General features: G+C 36.9%; 3 protein-coding genes across 4 annotated transcripts in view; all 3 read right to left on the reverse strand.

Annotated features, from left to right (window-relative positions):
• LOC107094407 overlaps positions 1 to 890 on the reverse strand; it is a 30,530-nt gene extending 29,640 nt beyond the window's left edge. Inside the window, exons 1-2 of the mRNA XM_015389981.1 lie at positions 588 to 890; positions 10 to 164 (exon numbers count right to left, since the gene is read on the reverse strand). The gene's annotated coding sequence lies outside the window, so the exon portion shown is untranslated. The remainder of the gene's footprint in view (positions 1 to 9; positions 165 to 587) is intronic.
• Positions 891 to 1,781: 891 nt separating this feature from the next.
• LOC107094423 (CMRF35-like molecule 7) lies at positions 1,782 to 7,979 on the reverse strand. Its single transcript, XM_015390002.1, has 5 exons — positions 7,841 to 7,979; positions 5,953 to 6,249; positions 4,702 to 4,737; positions 4,500 to 4,592; positions 1,782 to 3,211 (listed from the first exon to the last, which is right to left on the reverse strand). The coding sequence occupies exons 1-5, from the start codon at positions 7,881 to 7,883 to the stop codon at positions 2,994 to 2,996; spliced, it is 687 nt and encodes a 228-aa protein (XP_015245488.1). The 5' UTR covers positions 7,884 to 7,979; the 3' UTR covers positions 1,782 to 2,993.
• A 2,878-nt stretch (positions 7,980 to 10,857) lies between these two features.
• On the reverse strand, positions 10,858 to 17,057 carry LOC107094427 (CMRF35-like molecule 5). 2 transcript variants are annotated; one of them, XM_015390007.1, is made up of 6 exons: positions 16,936 to 17,057; positions 16,463 to 16,789; positions 13,367 to 13,408; positions 13,022 to 13,140; positions 11,363 to 11,395; positions 10,858 to 11,259 (listed from the first exon to the last, which is right to left on the reverse strand). In XM_015390007.1, the coding sequence occupies exons 1-6, from the start codon at positions 17,009 to 17,011 to the stop codon at positions 11,206 to 11,208; spliced, it is 651 nt and encodes a 216-aa protein (XP_015245493.1). In that variant the 5' UTR covers positions 17,012 to 17,057; the 3' UTR covers positions 10,858 to 11,205. The 2 variants fall into 2 exon arrangements, with proteins under 2 accessions (XP_015245493.1, XP_015245492.1); XM_015390006.1 differs by having other exon boundaries at positions 10,858 to 11,395.
• Between the last annotated feature and the right edge of the window lie 4,298 nt (positions 17,058 to 21,355).

Here is a 21,355-nt window from a genome sequence, read left to right on the forward strand (position 1 = left end):
TTCACTCACTCTCTGGAGAGGGTGGAGGACGTCAGGCAGCTCCGGGCATCTGTGATGCAGCTCGGTTGTGACCGATTCACAGTGGCTTTGTGCAGCAGAGCCGCAACTTCGGCTGTGAAGAGGTCTGGGGTGAAGGGGAAGTCGCAACTCGCAAGACTCCTTTGCTAGATGCAGAGAAAAAAGAAGCCTATGGTGAAATCCACCATTTAAAAAAAAAACAAAACAGAAAACATAACGCTTACTCTTAGTAATTTTGGCCAAGTTTAGCACTTTGCCTGTTTTGTTTCTCTTTTGATGTGGAAACTCAACTGAAATAATTTATAGAGCACTTTAACACAACAGAGGAAACTTATAACATGCTAACTCAGACCTGCCATGTTACTTATCCATTCCCCTGATGTTTTAATGTTGATTTAACATTAAATTGAGACAAAGCTTACACAATTTTTATCTAATGTTATCTTACAAAAACAACATTTTTCAACAGCGTTTTTGTAAAACTTATAAACAGCAGAAAACTAAAAAGAGAGAAGTCCTCAAATCCCGTTTCTAAATCAGGAACAAAAAAGTGAATAATGTGAACTTACTCTGTGAACAGTGTGGAGGACGTTGGGCAGCTCCAGGCATCTGCAGTTGGCTGAGCAGTTTTTCTGAGGACCGATGGTCTAGAATCCTGTTTTCCCACACTTTTCTTTCACCTTCCCATAATGCTTAGCAGTTTACAGTAAAAGTGCAGTAATATTGTAAAAAGAATGAATTCTCTGAAATTGCTGTAATCTTTTTTTTTTCTCCCAGATTGCATTGCAGTTTACAGTATGATACTGTATGGCAGTGATACAGTAAAATACTGTTCAGATTTAACTGTAATTTTACATCAAAGGCTTACAGTGTACGATCTGTTGTAAATTTACAGTAATTAACTGTAGAATCATTTACAGCAATATACTGTATTTATATATTACAGCAAGATACTGTAAATAATACAGTAGTTTACTGGCGAAGCTGCTGCCAGTAAATTACTGTAAATTCACAGTGAAAAGTCTTACAGTGTAGGGTGAATAGTTGAATATTTTTTTCCCACTACAGCGACGGCAAAAGTAAACAAAAGTAACCCAGTCCTTCTTTTCACTGTAGACAAGCCATGATCTGCTTATCTGTTCTGCATTTTTTTTATTTGGTTGAAATAACACAGTTATATGCCTCAGACTAAAACCTAAAGATAATTTAGAGATGCAAACCATAACAGTCATATTTTTGCAGTGTATGCAAACACATAACACCGCAATTAAAATACAAAAGGGAAAGAGAAAAATGTGCAACAACAGATAACAGCAAAGAAGGGGAAACTAAAAAAAAAAAAAAAAAACTCGGTTACAGACAGGCAGATTAAAGTACTCTGCAGCTGTGAAAAAGATTCTGCCTTCTTGACGGACTGAGGTTTAAAGCCAATGGTGTCTACAGGTGGCGGTTCCACCTTTCCCGAACCTTGAATCAACATCTAGCGTGCCTATTTTATAGATTTGCCTTAATCCTGATGAGCATTGCTGCAAAAGATGCCAATGCCATGCAGGTGCAATGAGCAAACTCTTTAGTTCCACTTGCATTACAAATAATCCAGGTCTTGGGGAAAAAAAAAAAAAAAAAAAAAAACCTTCTTCAGCCACTAGGGGAACAGAATTTACACAAATTTGTCATTAGAATAGAATAAAAAAGGATAACAATTATCACACTGAGATTTAATCAATTTGAACAACACAGTGTTTCTGTAAATATTAGGGAATTATATGAAAATAACGTTAAAAGTGTTCTCAGCATTAATAGTCACTGCTGTGCAAAAGAAACGTTTAATGTCAATTAATGTCAACGCTGGAGTACATTTTTACTGAATTTAGAAGAAAGTTTCATTAATAGGATAAGAAATATTCTACTACTACAGCTGTCAGGCTGGTTTTCTTGGTGAGGGAGGTGGTGTTCAGCTTCCACTTAAGGTTCTGAGCAGTGATGTTGCACAGGAAGCAGAAGGATTCCCATGGTGGCGTCTAGGGAGTCACCCAGAACAAAGGGGGAAGGTGTAGCTGTGCTACTTTCTAAAGCCCACAAACATCCCCACTGGGTCAGGTTGAGGTGACACAATGGTCCAGTTGGCAGTTTCGGCACTTGCTAAAGTCAAAAATGTGTGTTTAACTTCATAAAAGAGAATATTGTCAAATACAAGGGCTGATTTCCATTTTGTGACACTTTACAACATGCATAAAAGATATATATGCCGTTGGAAAGACACTGTATGCCTCTTTAGTTTCCAGTGATACTAGCCATGGTGGGTCCTGCAACAACATATTTCTGTTCTTAAGCATTTTTTCAGAAGAGTCTAGCCATGTTTGATAGAGCCTTAAAATGCATATTCTGGGTAACATCTTGCAAAATCAACATTTGTGCACAAAAACAATATTTGCGACTGTTTTTTGAAGCATTCAAGTCACGTCCTTCAAAGGATTTAAAAAGAAAAAACCTAGGACCATGTTTAACCCGCTTTAACAGAGAGTGAAAAGTGGGTGTTGCCATCTGGGCTCTGCTGGGTAACCTCCAACAGTATTACAGCAACTAATGATGGTCAAATGTCTCACACCACAATATAACAGAAGTAAAAGACAACAAACTATCTTTGTATTCCAGAAATGTATGTTTAATACCTTCTTAAAGCTTGTTCATTTGAAATGTACTTTTAGTCTGACAAATGTGCCACAACTGAATTAATTCTCTAATTTATTTAATGTGACTTTATACACAATATTTTATAACTATGAAAGTTAAGATGTTAACTGAGCTGAAAATTTTCATTCTGACCTTGGGTCAGTTTCTCAGTTTGTCACTAAATAAAAACATTACAAAAAAAGGAGAATGTAAATATGCGCAGAGATTAATTTAATGAGCTCTAAAGTTAAATAGGAAAATTTGTCCAGATGACTTTAAGCCTTTCCGATGGTGCAGGTTGCCTATTTGGGTTTAACAGATGAATATGTGGTTGATTCAGTTGGAGGCGGGAGGGAGCTGCAGGTTGGGTTTTTGTTAAAGCTGACTGTGGAATAACAGACGTCACTCGACTGGGTCTTAGAGTCTCCTCCTTCCTCACTAACCGGTGAAGTGGTGTTGGCATGTTGTGCTTTCTTCATCATGAAATGTGTTGCATATTCAGTGCCATTGTTTTCCTGTCCTGAATGGGAAGTGATGAAACAGAAGTTATAGATAACTCATCAGCAAGACCCAATTATACATCACAAAGCTATTACTAAGTGTCTGATCAGCCTGAGTCATATATACTTTTCATGCTCATTTTGTATGTAAGAATGTTAGAATAGGTTTGATCGAGTAATGTTACTCAGATGGAGAACAGCAGTCAACAAGCATAGGTATGAGAATAACTGACCCATATATAATGGGTAACTTTAACTTGGAAATTAAACTCAAGAATATTCTACAACTAGAAATACAAAAAAGAATAACAAACTGAAAGCTTGGAAGGTTTTGATTTTTGACTAAAGAAAAATACAGCCACAGTGCAGACATCAAATTAACTGCAGTAATATAGCGTCTGCTACTTTGTATTTACGTTGGCCCTTTGTGTACGAGAAAAGCAATGTTGGAGCTGACAAAATGGTGGAGCGGGATGCATTCGTCAGCTAGAAGATTTTAAATGCAGGCTGGTATAAAAAGAAAATCTTTATCAAAAATACAATATTAGCTTTTTTTTTTTTAAACAATTACTGATATTTACCTAAAACTTTATTCTTTCTTCATGCAATCATCTTTAAATGTAAATGAAAATAAAAAGAAAGAAATACATTTGCTTTTGCTGCTGTCTTTGTCAGAATCTTGCTGTTGGAGAGCAATTTATTAACAGTCACCGAGCTGGTCTGTCTTAAGTAAGATCTTACATGAAGCCCTAGACTAAGGCAGACTGACAATCATCTTCACCTCTTTATTTTCTCATAATTGTGCCAACAGTTGTTTCTTTTTCACCAAGCTGCTTATCTGTTTTCCTGTAGCCCATCCCAGCCTGGTGCAGGTCTACAATTTTAACCCTTACGCTGCTCTCTGGTCTTTGCCAATGTGGAGAAGTTGGAGTTTGTTTGATTAAGTGTGTGGAGAGTTGTCTTTTACACAGGTAGCATCCGAACTTGTGTCATGCAAAATGCTATTTTTTCAGATTTTTGTTTCAGATTCACAGTTGAAGAGAATCTGTGATAAGATTTAAAGATTTTTACATACTTTGCAAGTGGGAAAAATGGCAAAATCCATGTTAATACTTACTCTCCCCACTGATATAAATGTCAGTAGTATAGATCATAGTTTGTCATTTAATAAGACATGAGTACTTCTGCAAAACAAGCTCAAAGGGCCTGAAATTTTCAGAAAATAGTATGGAAAAAAAATCTAAAAAAAAAAAAAAGATAAATGAATAATCGGATGGTACGTCAGCTGTACTGGTGTGTTTGACTTACCATTTCTTTTTCTGTATCTGTAGAAAAACAGAAGGACAGTCGCCAGAACCACCACAGCTACAGCAAGACATATTTCCACATACATGATTGTCTCTAAAGAAAAATAAATAAAATCAAAAAACAAATCCAAGATGATAAACTGAAAAGGTACGTTTTGTTCCACAGATATTGTGTAAATCTGCACTAAATTGGAAATGCTTACTAGATGGTGACACCCCTGGGTTGTTCTCTAAACTCTCTGGAAAAGACATCAAAAGAAACTGTCAGTTTATCTTGTTTCTTGAGTCCTGAATGTTTGCTGACAGACAGAAGCTTAAGATATGTCAAAATCCTGACGCCACACTGCAAAAAAATCTTGAAATAGATACAAATGTCTTATCAATAATTAATAATGTGTTTAATTTAACAATAACAGCCTCAATAAGATGTTCAATTCATGCTGATTTTTGCACAGTTTCTATCTTAGCCAACATGCTGCTGTCATTTTGCACATCTCTGATGTTGCTGCTATTTTCAAATATCCATTACCAATGTATAATGTCCATTGTTGTATATTGGTTATTTACTCACCAGATGCACAGTATTTTACAGTGCAGTATTTTATTTGTTTATAGTTTTAACTCTTCACTATTATGTTATTTTTATACATGCTTGTGGGTCCACATTTATGTGACCATGTTTTTTTTCTATACCGTAATTTTTTTTTTCTATAATCCTTTGCTGCTGTAACACCAGAATTTCCCCATTCTGAGACAATAAAGGGATTTTCTATTCTATAATATCCTATTCTATTCATCCTTAATTTGAGTAGGTAAATAAGACGATTTGCCAATAGAATAAGACTTTTTACTCTTAAAATAAGATAATTGCATAATTTGCACTTGAAATAAAACAATGAAATAATTTTTTCTTATTTTGAATGTAAATTGTCTTGTTCCATTGGCACAGTGTCTCGATTACCTCCTCAGTTCGAGAACAAATGCAATTATTTAGATTTACTTTTTTGTAGTATATGCTAGGGCCACACTAAAAAAGCAACAGCAGTTTCAGGAGTTTTAATGTGTATTCATTATAAATAAAGAATAGAGTAAAGTATGGAGCCATGGGTGGCTGACTCACAATCAACTATGTGCAGGTAATGATAGTTTTGCTTGAAATTCATTAAAATATGCATTTACACTTTCTAGCAGGTGGGGTCAGGGTGGGTATAGCCCTCTCTCCCTGAGGCCCTACTATGTGGCAACGCTGTAATGAATTATTATGTTTGGTCTGTGCTGTCGTCTTCTTATACGTAAGACAGCTCTGGCTTCAGATTTTTATTTAACGAACAAACCCTTAGAGAGAAACTTCCTCAGCAAAGTTTTAAAGGAAAAGGAAACAGAGCAGATGCTCTTAAAGGAAGTGATGATTATAACACCATTAATATTTATTTTTCAGTGACAAGTCCACTTACCTTTCTCTACAGTGAGAATCACTTTATTATATGTGTCAGCCCCAACTCTCTCAATACCACACCAGTAAATTCCTGCATCCTTCTTTTCCAGGTTTGATATTGTCACATAGAATGTGTTCCCCTTATCTTCTATACGATACTTCTCAGTTTGCTGTCCGTTGCTTTTTATCAGGACGTCCGCATTATCGCAGGGGTCCCTACAGAAATATTTGATGTTGGTGTCGGCATAAGAATGGGAGCATGTTATCGTGACTGGATTCCCTTCAATTCCTGTAATGGCTTCAGTCTGAAAAACAACTTAAAGAAAGAAAACAGCAGCATGAAAATTTATCTTTTGACATGAATGAATACATGAATGTATGAATTAACTGTTGGGATCCTCAGGCTTGCCCACCAGAGGGCGCCGAGGATCCTCTTCTGCTCTTTGTATTTTCTCCTTAGGGCTGGAGTTACTGTTGGGATCTGGAGATTACCCTCTGTCTCCAGCAGAGTGCGCCGTGGGTCTTCTGGAGCTGGAACCTTCCAGCACACCTGATTTCCATCTACTCATCAGGAGACCTCCCCTTTAAAAGCTCCTGCCAGACCTTGCTTCCACGCCGCAGTGTTGATCTTAGTTGGAAACCTGTCTCTGGTCTGAAGCTCTGGGAGATCTGCATCACAGGAAACCAGTCTCAAGCCTGAAGCTCTAGGAGAGCTTAACCTGCTAACCTGCCCTGGTGAGCCAACCTGAAGGTTCCTATGTGGAATCACCCTGAAGAATCCTATGTGGATATTCCCTGTTGTTCTCTGCAGTGAGCTGGGAGCTCAGATCAAGATCTGCCATGCTAAGCCTGAAGCTAGACGCTTAGCTTCCCATGAACTCTGCTAACCAACAGTCTCCAGTCCCAGTCAAGACTTTAGTGAACCAGCCCTGAACCTGTTCCAGAACTTATTCTTATCGTGTGCTTGTGTACCACAATAAACTCTGTTGAACTTTTACCCAGTTTTCCGTGTGTGTTCTGCATTTTGGGCTTAACTCTGAGACCCATCATGACATTAACAAAGTTTTGCTGATCATACACAATCATAAACACTTACTAGCAAGTGGAGGAAAGATGTGAACAAGGTCTTAAAATAAAGTTGGTGACTGAAGCAGCAACAATGTCTCAAACTGAAAACTGCTGTATATTCCTATCATCAGTACAGTTATTCAATGAGAGGGAAACTGTTCAAACTAATTGGGATTTCTTTGTTTCGTTTGATTAATATTGACACTTTTCGAGACATCCTAACAAATAACTGAAATAAAGATTGTGAGGATTTAACCAAAAAAAAATGCGTACAAGTCATTAAAAGGATCCAAAAAGAGGTATGTCAAAGCAAGGGTAAGTGACAAGGTCTCAGGTTTATCTTGCAAACTGGAACAGCGACAAAGAGAGTAAGAGAGGTAAACAGCATCAACAAAGAAAAAGATTAATTTATCTCAGAGTTATAAACATTTGTACAAGTTCAGCAAGAACATAGAGCCTGCTGTAAATCATTGATATTTAAGTTGACAAAGAAAAATAAGATCAAATCATTTTTAGTTGCAAAAAACTAACAAATCAAGTCAATCATGTTTTTTTAAATTTACAGTAACAGCTTTAAAACACCCAACCCTTAACAGTAAATGAATTTATAGAAAAAGAGACAAAATTAGACTACATTAGCAAATACTGAAACACATGCATATGTTTAAAAGCTATTTAAGCTGCTGTTTAACACTCAAATAGAGACATATAAGCCATAAAGTGTGACTGACTGAACTTTCTGTAACACTGCAGAGAACCGTTCAACCACTAAAGCACTGAACACGACCAAAGAGGAAGCAACAAAAGAGGGATAAAACATGTAATCTTAGGGAATTTACCTTGAAAAATGAGGACAACAGCAAAGACCAAATTTCTCCTCATAACTTTCAGATCATCTGAACATTAGTGCCAACTTTCTTTAAACCCAAAAATCAAGACTTAAGACATCGATCTACAGAGCTGCTTTTGTTATTGCATGGTTCCTTTTTTTTTTTTTTTCCTTTTTTTGTTGCAGCACTTCCTTCTTTTCATCAGTTTCGCTGAAACCCTTTGAATAGATCCTCCTTTCTTTTTTTTTTATTAAAAAGTAAGAGTTTTATAAGCCTGCACAGCATGTTAGCATACATTTTTTTCCAGGTATCATGTGAAATAGGTTAACTTTGATGGATAAAATGCAGCCTTTGGCTAAATTTAACATATTTACATGATAGAAGGAAGTAAATTATAAACTGAACTAGTTCCTATTTTATTTAGAACAGACATAAAAGTTCTACTATGTCTACTATCATGAAAACGTTTTCAAACCAGGGGAAAGACTTTAGTCTTTTAAAAGAAAAATAAAGCAATAGATACTATGTTGTAGATCTTTGTTGTGCAATTAATTTACATCAACAAATGCAATGAATAACTGTACTGATGGTAGGAATATACAGCAGTTTCAGTTTGAGACACTGTTGCTGCTGCAGTCATCAACTTTATTTGAATACCTTGTTCACATCTTTCCTCCACTTGCTGAACAAATGCACCATTACAAAGAACATCCCCATTCGAGTAAGCCAACGACTTTGGATAAATGGGGAGGTTCGGAAATCGCTAAAATCACGGAACTCAGTTTCGTGGAAACTTAAAGGTAAACTTAAACTTAAACCACCAGAGCAGCGAAGCAGAACCACAGCCAGAAAATCCAGGATCTTTTCCTCGATGCCAGCAACATCTGTAGGATGTGACAAGGCATACGGGCGATCACAGAATACAACACACCCTCGCCCCTGGTGGACACATTGCAAACACTGACTTCCTAAATTAACTAAACAACTTCATGGAAGGTTTGAGGTACTAAACAGCACTCCAGCAGGGAGAGCTGTTCCACATGAGGGGGAGGAGGCACTAAACCTTGACATAGCTGAAGTGAGGAAAACTCTGAGGAAAACTCTGAGGAGAAACTATGAGAAGACTTTACCACAAAACTGAGAAGGATAGAGAACTGGTCACTAAAGAGGATATGAGCAGTAAGTAAAACGTGCTCTAGCTCAGTTGTATCAGTTAAAGACAGTACTCATTTCCACGGTTGCGGCAGCCTCACTGCTCACATTTAGTGGATTTTTTTGACAAAAGACAAAATGAGACAAACAGAACTTTACTGCTGCATCTCCAGGTTCAAGGCAAGCAGGGCACTGTTCTGTCTCCCTTCTTCATCACCCTTTACACCTCAGACTTCACCTACAACACGGACAGCTGTCCTCTCCTGAAGTTCTTGTTCTCGTAGGCTGTGTTTCTGAGGGGAATAAGCTGGAATATCGATCGGTCATCATGAACTTTGTAAACTGGTCTGAGAAGAATCACCTGTGTCTTAACACCAGTAAGACTAAAGAGATGGTGATCAACTTCAGGAGAAGACCCCCACCTCACTCCCCCATGAACACCCAGGAGCATAGAAACTGTGGGGAGTTTCAAATACCTGGTTGGTCATGTCAATAACAAACTGGACTGGACTCATAAAACCAAAGCCCTGTATAAGAAGGGCCACAGCCCCTCCACCTCCTGAGGAAGCTGAGATCCTTTGCAGTGAGCAGGCCCCTGCTTAAAACCTTCTATGACTCTGTGGTGGCATCAGCCCTTCTCTATGCTGTTGTCTTCTGGGCCCCTGGCAGCACAGAGCAGGACAGAGAGAAACTAATACACCTATATATCTGTATATGTATCTCTATATATATATATAGAGTATCTCTATATATATATAGAGATACATATATAGATATATATATATCTAGGTCCGGTGATTGTCGAGGACAGGTTCAGGTTCAGTGATTGTGGAGGTCAGGTCATCTGCAGCACCCTATCACTCTCCTTCTTGGTCTAATAGCCCTTACACAGCCTGGAGGAGTGTTTGGGGTCATTGTTGTGTTGAAAAATAAATGAAGATCCAACTAAACACCGGATGGAATAGCATGCCGCTGCAAGATGCTGTACAATATAACTTTGATCTGTACAAAGTTGAATGTGCTAATAAAATCACATAAGAATTGTTCATGGAAATCCAATTTATTAACCACTGCAGGCCTGAATTTGAAGTCACACACAAAATTAAAAATGAAAAGACACTACAGGCTTATCCAACTTTGATTATGCAAGTTAAGGGTCAGTAATGTCTGTGGTCCCCACCTGCAGAACCACTCCTTTATTGAGTAGCTTTCTAAATGCAAATAATTTTCACCTGGTGTCTATTCCATTTACACAACAGCATGTGAAATTCATTGTCAATCAATGTTATATAGATAGATATAGATAAGTCTTATCCATGTTCATAACTTAATAATAATCGTTTTGGAAGAGAGGTCCAAACTCCTTAAGAAACAAGAGAAGGCCAGGTTCCCACCTCAGATTATCATGTCCTGGATGACAAAGACTACACAATGGTGATGACAGCTATGAATTTTTCCTTTTTTATTTTTTGAAAGAAGAAAATAGTAACAGTTGATAATCACCCCTTTGCTGCATTAACACTCTGGCTGGTATAAGATTCTGGTTATGCCTGAAAAAACATTTTTACAACATTTACATTTAAACAAGAATATGTCATGATCCAACTGCTTTTATTAACAGAAACATGGCACTAACTGCTGCTTCAGGAAGATTTATAGTTCTGTACCTTCGTTTTTTGACAAAAATATGAAATACACATTCATTCAAATAATTTGAGCTTCTGCCGTCCATACAGAAACACAAATGAAAACAGTGGCTTGCTTAAGAATTTTTTACTCAATTGGGAAAATATCTTTGAAACATTTTTGGTTTTTGGTAATATATCAGCCAGCTGACAAGCAATGTGCAGCAATAGCTTTGATAGTACCACGGTTTTTGTATAAATCAAAACAGTTTAAATTATAGTCTCTTTTTTTAAACCAGATGACCAGCAGTACCCAGGTAAATGGGGCAGAGAAAAAAAACTCCTTCGCCTTATTAAAGGACCTTTAAACTATTAAACTACTAAGTGTAAAAACAAATTTACAACTTGGTATAAATTAATACCATATCGAGCTCACGTTGGATCAAACTGTTCCTGGAATGAGTGATATCTGAGGAAGATCAGTTGTCTTGGAGCTCCTTGTTTTGGGGCTGCTGCTGCCATGAAGACTGTGATAAACATGCTCTTCCAGCTGACTCTGCTCCAAATGCTGGTATGGGCATAAGTGTCCAGGTACGTCTACATCAACATATTCGCCAACATTGCAAGAGATGGCGGACTTGCGATGCTCCTCTGTGAAGCAGGGGCAGACGTCAGAAGGTGGCTGCGGTAAAGTGGCAAGATCAATGCACTCTGGATGGGAACATCTGCAGCGGGGCACTGGTGCAGCTCTTACAGCAGGCGTCATTGTCTCATAGTCAGAAGCTCTCTGTACAGACCACAAATTATGGGTGTCAATGAACAATTTATGGAGATAGATCAGTCTTTAACATTTTAAGATCCATGTGTTATTAGCAGTTCAATAATACTCTGACAGAGCCGGTGCATCCTGCAGCTGGATTTAATCAAATCATAAAGCTCTGTAATCAATTCAAAAAGCTCTATAACTATAAATATTTAAATTCGGATACATAGAAACAACCATATAAGATATATAAAAATAATAATATATGAAACAACCAAAATTATCTGATCTAAAAGAATATTCATATGTGTTTTAAACAGAGCAAAACTATGAGGAGACTTCACCTCAAAAATGATTAGGATAGAGAACTGGTCGCTAAAAAAGATATGAACAGTAAGTAAGACTAGTTCAGTTGTATCACTTAAAGACAGTGATCATTTCTACAGTTCTGGCAACCCGACCAACTGCACACATTTAGGACAGCAAACAGCAAATCAACAAAAACTGTAATAAAATGATGCATTTCTGTCTCAATTATCTGAAGTAAAAAAGTGTTTTGTTTTGTTCCTTTTGATAAAAAACAAAATGAAACAAACAGAACTTGAATGCAGCATCACCAGGTTCAAGACAATGGTAAACAGGGCAGGAAGGTTTAGTAGCATCCCCTTGTGGATTATAGATCAAACTGATTTTCAAAATTTGTTCTGGATATCATGTTCCTTAGTCATTTTCATGTTAAAAGTGGAACCAACACTAAACTGCCTCAAGCTGGAACATAACAAATAGACTTATTAATAAACATAAATATGGTTTAAACATGCTTCAGTTTCAGCTTCAAGTTTAAGGATCTTATATTCACCCACACATCAGATAATGATTTCATCCTTTTAATCTGAGTGGATTGCTTTATTGTTTTATAGTCTAAACCCAAAATTTGTTCATGTAAAAGAGGGTTTGGGAGTTTGTTGCTGCAGCACACATTGAATAAAACCTGCTATGGTAGATAAGCCTAAATGGGTTATATTTTGGAGTCAGTGAGGAAACATCAATCAAAGATCAACGATGTTCTACAATCATCTGGTCTAAACATGTTTTTAGTCCTGTTCTCCTCTAAATCTAAAATTTGGAATTTCATAAGGTGACCCTTAAAGTCATGATTTAGGGACATCACAAAATAAATATTAAAAATTGTTTATTTGCCATTATTGCTGTACCGTTTATTGCTCATTCACATCATTTGTTATCATTATTATTGTACATTAACTCACATTAGATTATTTTGAGTGGGGTTGCTTTTTCAAACCTGAAAAATCTTGTATGCATATATTAAATCTAATGCAAGCAGAAGATGAAATATGAGTTAATATCTAAAAGACTAGTAAATGATTGAACTAATGGTGGAAAAGTCGTGGGAGATGTTTTTTGTTCTCCCATCAATTTGAATATTCTGCAGTTTACTGTTATTTTATTTTAGAATTTATTTTTCTTCTGTTTTTTTAAGGGCATATTTTGTAACATGTTTAAAAGATTCAGATTAATAAAGACGTTAAAGGATAGGAGTGTGAACATAACCATAGTGAACGATTCCTAATTTTCAAACATGATCCCTAAATAGGGGTGAGTTTAAAAAAAACATCAATTAACACTGACCTCTGCTTCCTGGCAATGTGTAGACCTTCTTTGCTTCACCAGCAGTAACAGACATATTGTGAATATACACACAAAAAACATTGCTCCGATGCACATCATGATCAGGAGGAGCTGCAGACCTGTAAGAATGAAAGCTCAGTTTACCTGAAGGGGGCGACTTAACCACGCTAAAATCATGTCTGTTTGCAGAACAACAGAAAATACCCAAGCGAAGGTAAAGAGAGAGTAAAATTGTAAAATGCAGACAAAATAATGAAAAAAAACAGACATTCACATAAGACCAAGACTAGATAATATGATAGTGAAAACATAAACTGTTATGGTGGTCTGAGAGCCAATACTCACTGTGAACTGGGGTTTCAAGGGAGGAGGCAGGTATTTTATTATCTGGAAAATGCAACAATGTATTAGATAAATACCAAGCAGCTAATGCATTACTCTACTTAAAATAGCTAATTGTGATTTAAGATTCATGTTTAATATTTGTTCTGTTTAGTTGTTATATTTAAATAAATAAAAGGTTTTAAGAGAAAATCTCTAAAGGTTTTAATCAGTTATTTCATCGTAAAACTGCTGTTTTTCAGCAGTCTCAGAAGCTTTATTAAACAGTGATGTGTCATGTTGACAAATCAAATATTTCAAAAATCTAAATTTGTATTTATCAGAATAGCATGATTTCCTGCTTATCTACAGTACATAGCTACACCACTACTTTTTCTGTTATATTTTTTTTAATGAACGTTGATGGAATTTTATGCAAAAAAACAAAATTACAACTTTAACAAAGAGCAAACTGAGCTTCTACTTTGTTGATTGGTTGTGAATTAATAAGTTGTAATGAAATTTTGAAAGTCATCTATCATTTTCCTTCCTCTCATTATTCTAAATAGCATTGTGTTTTTTTAATACACAGGTGCACCCCTCACTATCCCTATACTCCACAGAGACAGTGTGGATTCTGAACCCTCTACACAGCAAAATATGCAAAGATATAGGCAGGTGGGAAAGAGTAAAAAAAAAAAAAAAAAAAATTGTTGAAATAGTCTCTAAATGTGCGCATTATGCTTTACAGCAACTAAGTCAAAGATACTGAAACTTCCAAAAAGCAGAAGATGTGATGGGAAACTAAGTATACCTTATTCTCGTTTATGGTGTGGGTGGAGCTTTATTTATAGACCACATTGGATTCACAGTTATCGTTTCCCATGTTAGTTTGAACATAGCTAAAAATAGGACAAGCAGCAGATTTTATTCAAACATGTACATCTAAAACAATTATATACACAAAAAGTGACAATGAAGACAATGAAAACAGAACTCAATTTCTCGTAATCTTAGAACATAACATGAGATCAATTGAAAAAAGGATATTTAAAACAGAAATTTAAATCATCTGAAAATGTAATTAATTCATTTTGTGTTCATTACTGCATGTGTGCAGCATAGCATGGTAGCCCAGGCTACCTTGATTGCCCCTTTAGGTCCTCTGCACTGTTAGGTTTGGCATCTCTTATCTTTCTCATGGTAATACTTCTCTATGGGGATTTAGCAGAAGTGGGGACTCGTGTCGACTAAGTTAAGGTCACTAATTTCATGACTTTAGTATTGACTTGAAAACATGCGTATTAACTTGTGACTTTTACTTTTACACCTGTGACACCTGCCCTGAATCTGTTAACTTAAAAAGACTTGCTATTTCATCCAAATCTAAAACATTGAAGAAGCGCACACCGTTAATGTATTGTCCTCTTCCCATATCAATAAAAGCAGAATGTCTCTGTGTTCAAGAAGAGAATAACAGGTGGAGAAGAAGCAACTCATAGCTTTGACATTTAAAGTTGCATAAAGAATGGGAGGTGCTACTTTGCTTTTTCTAGCTTTTCTCAGCTTTCTCTTGTTAATGATCAGTTATGGTGGTTTGTAGTGTTGAGATAAATACAGATTTGAAAAAAAGCACATATGGTAAACTATTCAACATATAATTTGACTTTGTTTAGATAAAAGACCCAAAAGCACTTGAACTACAAAGTGTCCGACTGTCTTAACTTGCGACTCGAGGGACTTGACTGATTATGCTTACGACTTGATTCAGTACTTAAGGATAAAGACTAAATTTGCAAAACAATGACTCAGTCCAAATTCTGGAGTTCAGGTCGAGGAGTTTGCAGGTATTTCAAGTCATTGAAATGGCAGTGTGGGCAGATGCAACGTTCTGCTGGAAAATAACATCATAATCTCCACAAAGCTTGTCAGCAGAGAGAAGCATGAAGGCCTCTAAATGTTCCTGAAAGATGGCTGTGCTCAATCGTGACTTCGGAAATTAAATGGACAAACACCAGCAGATGACATGACATCACTGACTGTGGAAATTAACACTGAACCTTAAGCAACATAAATTCTGAGATTTATTGTGCGTCTTCCTTAAACTGGGTCCTCAGTTTTCCAAATAAAATTCAAAGTTTACTTTAATCTGAAAATTTAAGTGTGGACCATCCAGCAAAAGTCCTCCACTCCTGCTTCTTAGCCCAGTTGAGCCTCTTCTGTCATTGTCTCTAGTTTAGGAATGTCTTAACAATGGAAAGCAACATTTGAAGTCCACGTGCACCAATAGTGGTTCTAGGTGCAGACAATAAACAACAATTGCAATATACTTATAATGGCAACATTTAACAAGTAAGACACTGACTAAGTTACACCAGCCTTTTAAGTGGCAGTAATAAGGGAAGAGGAAGTTGCACCTAACATACAGATCTATGCATGCGAGTAGAATTAGGAACTTCAATGCAACAGTAACAGTAAAGTCCTGCGACAATGGATTACACAAAAGCAAGCTTTCAAGATCTTCAAATGTGAAAATCTGGAGTAAAACATCAACATGCTTGTTGTTAGTGCAAAGGGAAAAAAGAAATAAACAAATGAATCACAATTATGGTATAAAAAAAAGTCACAATTTTACATTCAGCCTTAGTGTGTAGTGGATCTTACAAAGCTCACTCCAAGCTCAGTCTGAATGCATTTTGTTTGGGAATATCCAAGGTTGCATTTATTCCCATTGCTGGTGCATTTTTTATTACCACACTTTTTCCTTTCACTCAACCATCTAAGAGTATGCTTGGAAACTCCTAAAATATCCAGCCTCTTTAGTAATGAGCGTAAGTAAGTCTTGTTCAGTCAATACTTTTCCCTTAGATTGTGTTGCCTACTGACCCAGAGTACATTTAAAGACTATTCAGATGATTTGAGATACAATATTTTAGGGTTTCACCATCTGGAAGCCATAGCCATCGAAATTGCAAGTAAAAAAGCTTTATATTTGAGATGTAGCTATAGCATGTTGTGTAACTATCATTTCTGACAAAAAAGGAACTATGTAGTGTCAATCTGAACTAAGGCTTATATGAGCTTAAATGTTCTGTTCTGGTTCTGTCCTTTGAACTGTACCTTGGGAGACATTCAGATATATCTTGCTCATGCGAACATTGCTGTCATCACCGCCGGCACCGCACCAGTACATCCCGCTGTCGTTCAGATAGAGATTATCCACCCTGATGAGGAAAAAGTCTGCTGTCATGTTGTCATACAGGGAGACACGTCCTTCTTTTGTCCACTGGTTGTGTTTTGAAGTTCGGACGAGGTGATCGGACTTATCAGAGGTAATACAGCAGAAGTACTTTGAGTGGTTCTTCATGTCATTTTGATATTCACACCTAAAGTCGAACATCTGACCCTCGGTGCCAGAAACAAATGTGGGTTGATCACACTTTAGACCTGAAAAAAAAAACATTTTAATGAATAGCTGAAATTAGCTAATCACAGCGTTCTTAGTTTCTAAGTAAAGGAATCTTATGACTATTCATTTATTCAGTTTCTGAATTCCTTGGCTAAAACACCTAAATACAAACGAAAGCTCTCACCTTGGATTTGTAAGAAAGTTAGGAGAACAGCTAAAGATGTTCTCCAAGATATCCCCATTTCTGCCAACAGTTCCATGTTTCCATCAATTCAGTCACTTCTGCACATTCACACCGACCAGGAGGTAAAACCTTCTGTAGCTTGAGTCAGGTGCTTCTCTGTTCCTGTGTGTTTTGTTCTTCCTCTTTCTTTACATGTTAAACTTTACCAATCAAATGGAAACTTGTGTGGCTTTCATATAAGGGATTGCTGCAGAATAAACAACACAAATCAAGCAAATGTCTGCTGAGGCCTCATGGTCATCATGGAGGAGCAGATTCTCCTCAATAAATGAGTTCATGCAAATCTATTGGGTCTAATTGTAAAGAAAACTTTTAATCAGTCTGTCTGTAGGGCCTAGCTGAAGTAAGCTGATATGTGCTGGGAATTGGTGCTATACAATTAACTGAACTTAGTTGAATTTGGGGATTTCAGTGGTGACATTGGATTGTTAACTTAACTATATTTATTTTCATTCTTTGTATTTAGGGTGACAAATGAAATTTTAAATGTTACATGGCTGTTGTTTAACACACTTTCTGAAATAAACACAATAAACTAGCAAAAAAAAAAAAAAGAAACAATAGAAATTCTGCAAAAACATTGGTACTGGATGACAGCAGTTCTTTAAGCAACTAAACACCTACCTAATTAAACCTCCTTAATCTCAGCATTAGATCCATCAAATATATATATAAATATAGAAAATTATAGAGAACTCTTAAAGAGAACTCTTCCTCACCCGCGTGGGAGGTCTCCCTTTTTCAGGTCCTCTACCAGAGTCCTGGGAGATTGAGGGTTCTGCACAGTATCTTTGCTTTTCCTAGAACTGCACTTCTCTGGACTGAGATATCTGATGTATTTCCAGGGATCTGCTGTAACCACTCCTCCAGTTTGGGGGTCACTGCCCCGAGGGCCCCAATGACCACAGGTACCACTGATGCTTTGACCTTCCAGGTTTTCTCCAGCTCTTCTCTGAGCCCCTAGTTTTCTCTAGTTTCTCGTGTTCCCTTTTCCTGATGTTGCAGTCACTTGGTATTTCTATGTCTGCCACAATGGCTTTCCTCTTCTTTTTGTCTACAAACCACAATGTCCGCTTGGTTTGGCATTACCATTCGGTCCATCTGTATCTGGAAGTCAACAGAATCTTGGCTCGGTCATTCTCTACCACCTTTGGGGGTGTTTCCCACTTTGACGTTGGGGTTTCCAGCCCATACTCTGCACAGATGTTCCTGTACACCATTCCAGCCACTTGGTTATGGTGCTCCATGTCAGCTTTCCCTGACAGCATCTTAAACCCTGCAGTTATGTGCTGAATTGTCTCAGAGGCTTCTTTGTCAGCACCTGGGGTCATGTCTGGTGTGGTAGATCTGGGTCTCTATTGCTCTGATGCTTAGGGCCTGCTCCTGTGCAGCCATGATGAGTGCCTCTGTGCTATCCTTCAGTCCGGCTGTGTCTAGCCATGGGTAGAATTTCCTGATATCCGTATCAGGAACTATAATTTTTTTGAGCCACACTTGATCATAATCACTGAAATCAGGAGTTTTCTATAATGGTCAGGTGTTTTCAGGATTTGGTCAGCCACACTGCTGCACCTGCTAGTTCACTGTTCTTGAGCAAGGTACTTTATGTGGCAGAGTTTGTTTTTTAGAAATATACATTTTAAAATAAAATTAACATCTTATTCCACCAAATTATCATTGAGTAATTGTTTTATGTATTATTACTTTTTCAATTCTGTGTTATTTGAATTTCTAGTGTGAAATTTTCTATTTCTTTAACGGGAGGGTATGTAAACTTTCAAGCACAACTGTAAAAAGGGCAAGGCATGCGTTATCCTAACTGCATCTGTGACCACATGAACTGGTTTGTAAATGACTTACCATCACACTTTTCTTTCATAATGTGTCTGCAGACACATTCATACTTTGAGGCCATGCACAGATATTCCACATCTTTAATTTTAAGAATAAATTCTAAATTTCAAAAATCAGGCAAAACTATGCCAAAATTGGCACAGAAAGGATCATCTGGATTTTTTTTTCTAAAAATACATAACTTTTTAATTGCAGATATAACTAATATGTTGTAGTTACAATATGAAATTTAGGCAAGTTTTTTTTGTGGCCATTTAAATCTCAGCCCCTGAATAATTGACTGAAGTGTTCACGTCCACATCAACCTTTGGGTCCTTTGTGTTTGTTGATTTAAAAAAAATTGGGAAATACCTTTATAAACTATGAGTATCTTTTTTGGAGGATTCTGCATAAGGATTTAATTGAGGGTTTTTGGTAAAATGGCTTAGTCGGCTTGTGTTTCAGGTAGGCTTGGAGATGGGAAAGTCATTAGTGCTATATCAAAATATTTGTTTTCTTTCTTTCGGGGAAAAAAACTGAGGGAATGGTTTTATAAACTGTTACTGCTGAGCTTATAGGATAATTCAGTTCAGGTTATTTATATATAGCACCAGTGGACATGTTTTTACAATTCAACTCAGTTCAATTCAAATATAATCATACAGAAAGGTTAACAGTTTTCTATTTCAGGAAAACCAGCTGATAGCTCTGAGTCATCAACTTTGCAGTAACTGCTCCTCCTAGAAGAATAAGTGACAACATTAGACATTTGATTAAATGGTATAGTTGACCTTGGAGCGATCCCTCACAACAAGCATGCACGTAACAACAGTGGAGAGGAAAAACTCCCTTTTAATAACAAGAAACTGATCCAGGCTCAGTCTGAGCAGCCATCTGCTGAGGCTGACTCGGGTTCAAGGAGACAGAAGCAGACATACAAAAAGAACATAGACACGTCATTCAATAAACACTCTATATGGACATTTACTGTAATTTGAATCTGTTAGACAAGATTTTGCAGCAAAAGAATAAATTTTTTTCTGGTATATCTGGTACATGCAGATGTTAACCCAATACAACAGAATGCTTTATAGCTCACTTTCAACTGCCACAAATAGCTAGAAGGTAGCAAAAAATGACAGCTAAAGATGCACCGCCAAGGGGAACAACACTACGACCACGCAGCAAACATTAATTTGCCATAGCATGGCAGAGAAGCTCTGCTGCTTTGAAAACACTGAAGAGACTTTTTAAAACATGCTCGTACTTGATAAGCTACAACTGGGGTCTATCTTCCAGGGCCGGCTGGAAGATGACATTTCCTCTTTTAAGATTGACACCAGGCCCGGAGTGGCTAATAGGGAGGACCTGGACAATTCCGAGTAAGCCGGTTTTATTTTGGGCCCCAAGGGCAGTTGATTTATTTATATTTTTTGTTTGTTTGTTTTTTTATGCTGTTTTCATGAATGGATTATTTGCAATGTTAGCACCCCTGTCTGCACTGGCAGCTTTTTTTTCCTATGTGCAGCCTGATGTAACACATCAGGGCACTCAGTCGGCCAATGGTGTCTGAAAGTTGGATACTAAAAGGAGCAACGGTAGCATGGACAAAACCAAAAGAGAAACTTTCTGGAACCAGACGCTGCTAATGTACAAAAATTGGCAACTTTTTTAGTAAAACAAGCTCTAGGCTAGTAACATGCAAATACATCAATAGAATGGATTAGTCAAAGTGTTGAACTTTGCTTGCAAACCACTGAACACTTTAATCACCAAGTCATAGCATTTTGTAGTGTTGCGGCACATAATTAATGTTATATAGTTTAAATAATACCATGATTCAATGCCACATAAATGGGAATATTTGTCTTCCAGCCCCTTAGATTCAGACGGACTATACAGAAGCACCAAGTAGGCATGAGCTTACAGTGCCTGATGGCAGGTAGGATTACTCGTTAAGTATATATTAAATTATTCTTAATAAAGAGTACAGTGCAGTTCAGTATGCTCAGAGGGGTCAGCTTTTTTTTTTTTCAGATGTTACCCAGTGTCAAAAGAAAAAATAGCAGTGATGGTGGGATCGCCCCTGTAAAACAGGTGCTGTTTTACAGGTCTAAATGCTTCCTTTACCCAAGTCACATAAGTGAATGGTTATTTATCATTAAATGTAAACTGCAAAAACATAAAACCCACAAGCAAAAGGTAATATTATGAAATCTGATTAAATCTGCATATGTAGCCCTTGAAATATCATTATTGGTAAAGTTTTAATGTTTGTTTTCCATATAAAATGTATTTTCAGTTATTTCATTTCACTTTGAAGATTTGGATATCTATGAACTCTTATTTGAAATAAAAATTGATTTTGATATTGTTGAAAATGATAGGTTATAAAGAACAATGTTGGGAATTTGCACTAACGTTTGAATGAATCTGCATTGTAAAGCAACCCTAACTTGTACTGTATTAGAAGTATTTTAGAAAAGTGCACTTAATTTAAAGCCTTACAGGACATTGTGATATACTG

This window comes from Cyprinodon variegatus, unplaced genomic scaffold (genome assembly GCF_000732505.1).
Source record: "Cyprinodon variegatus isolate N-32 unplaced genomic scaffold, C_variegatus-1.0 Scaffold481, whole genome shotgun sequence".
In the NCBI taxonomy this organism is placed as follows: Eukaryota; Metazoa; Chordata; class Actinopteri; order Cyprinodontiformes; family Cyprinodontidae; genus Cyprinodon; species Cyprinodon variegatus.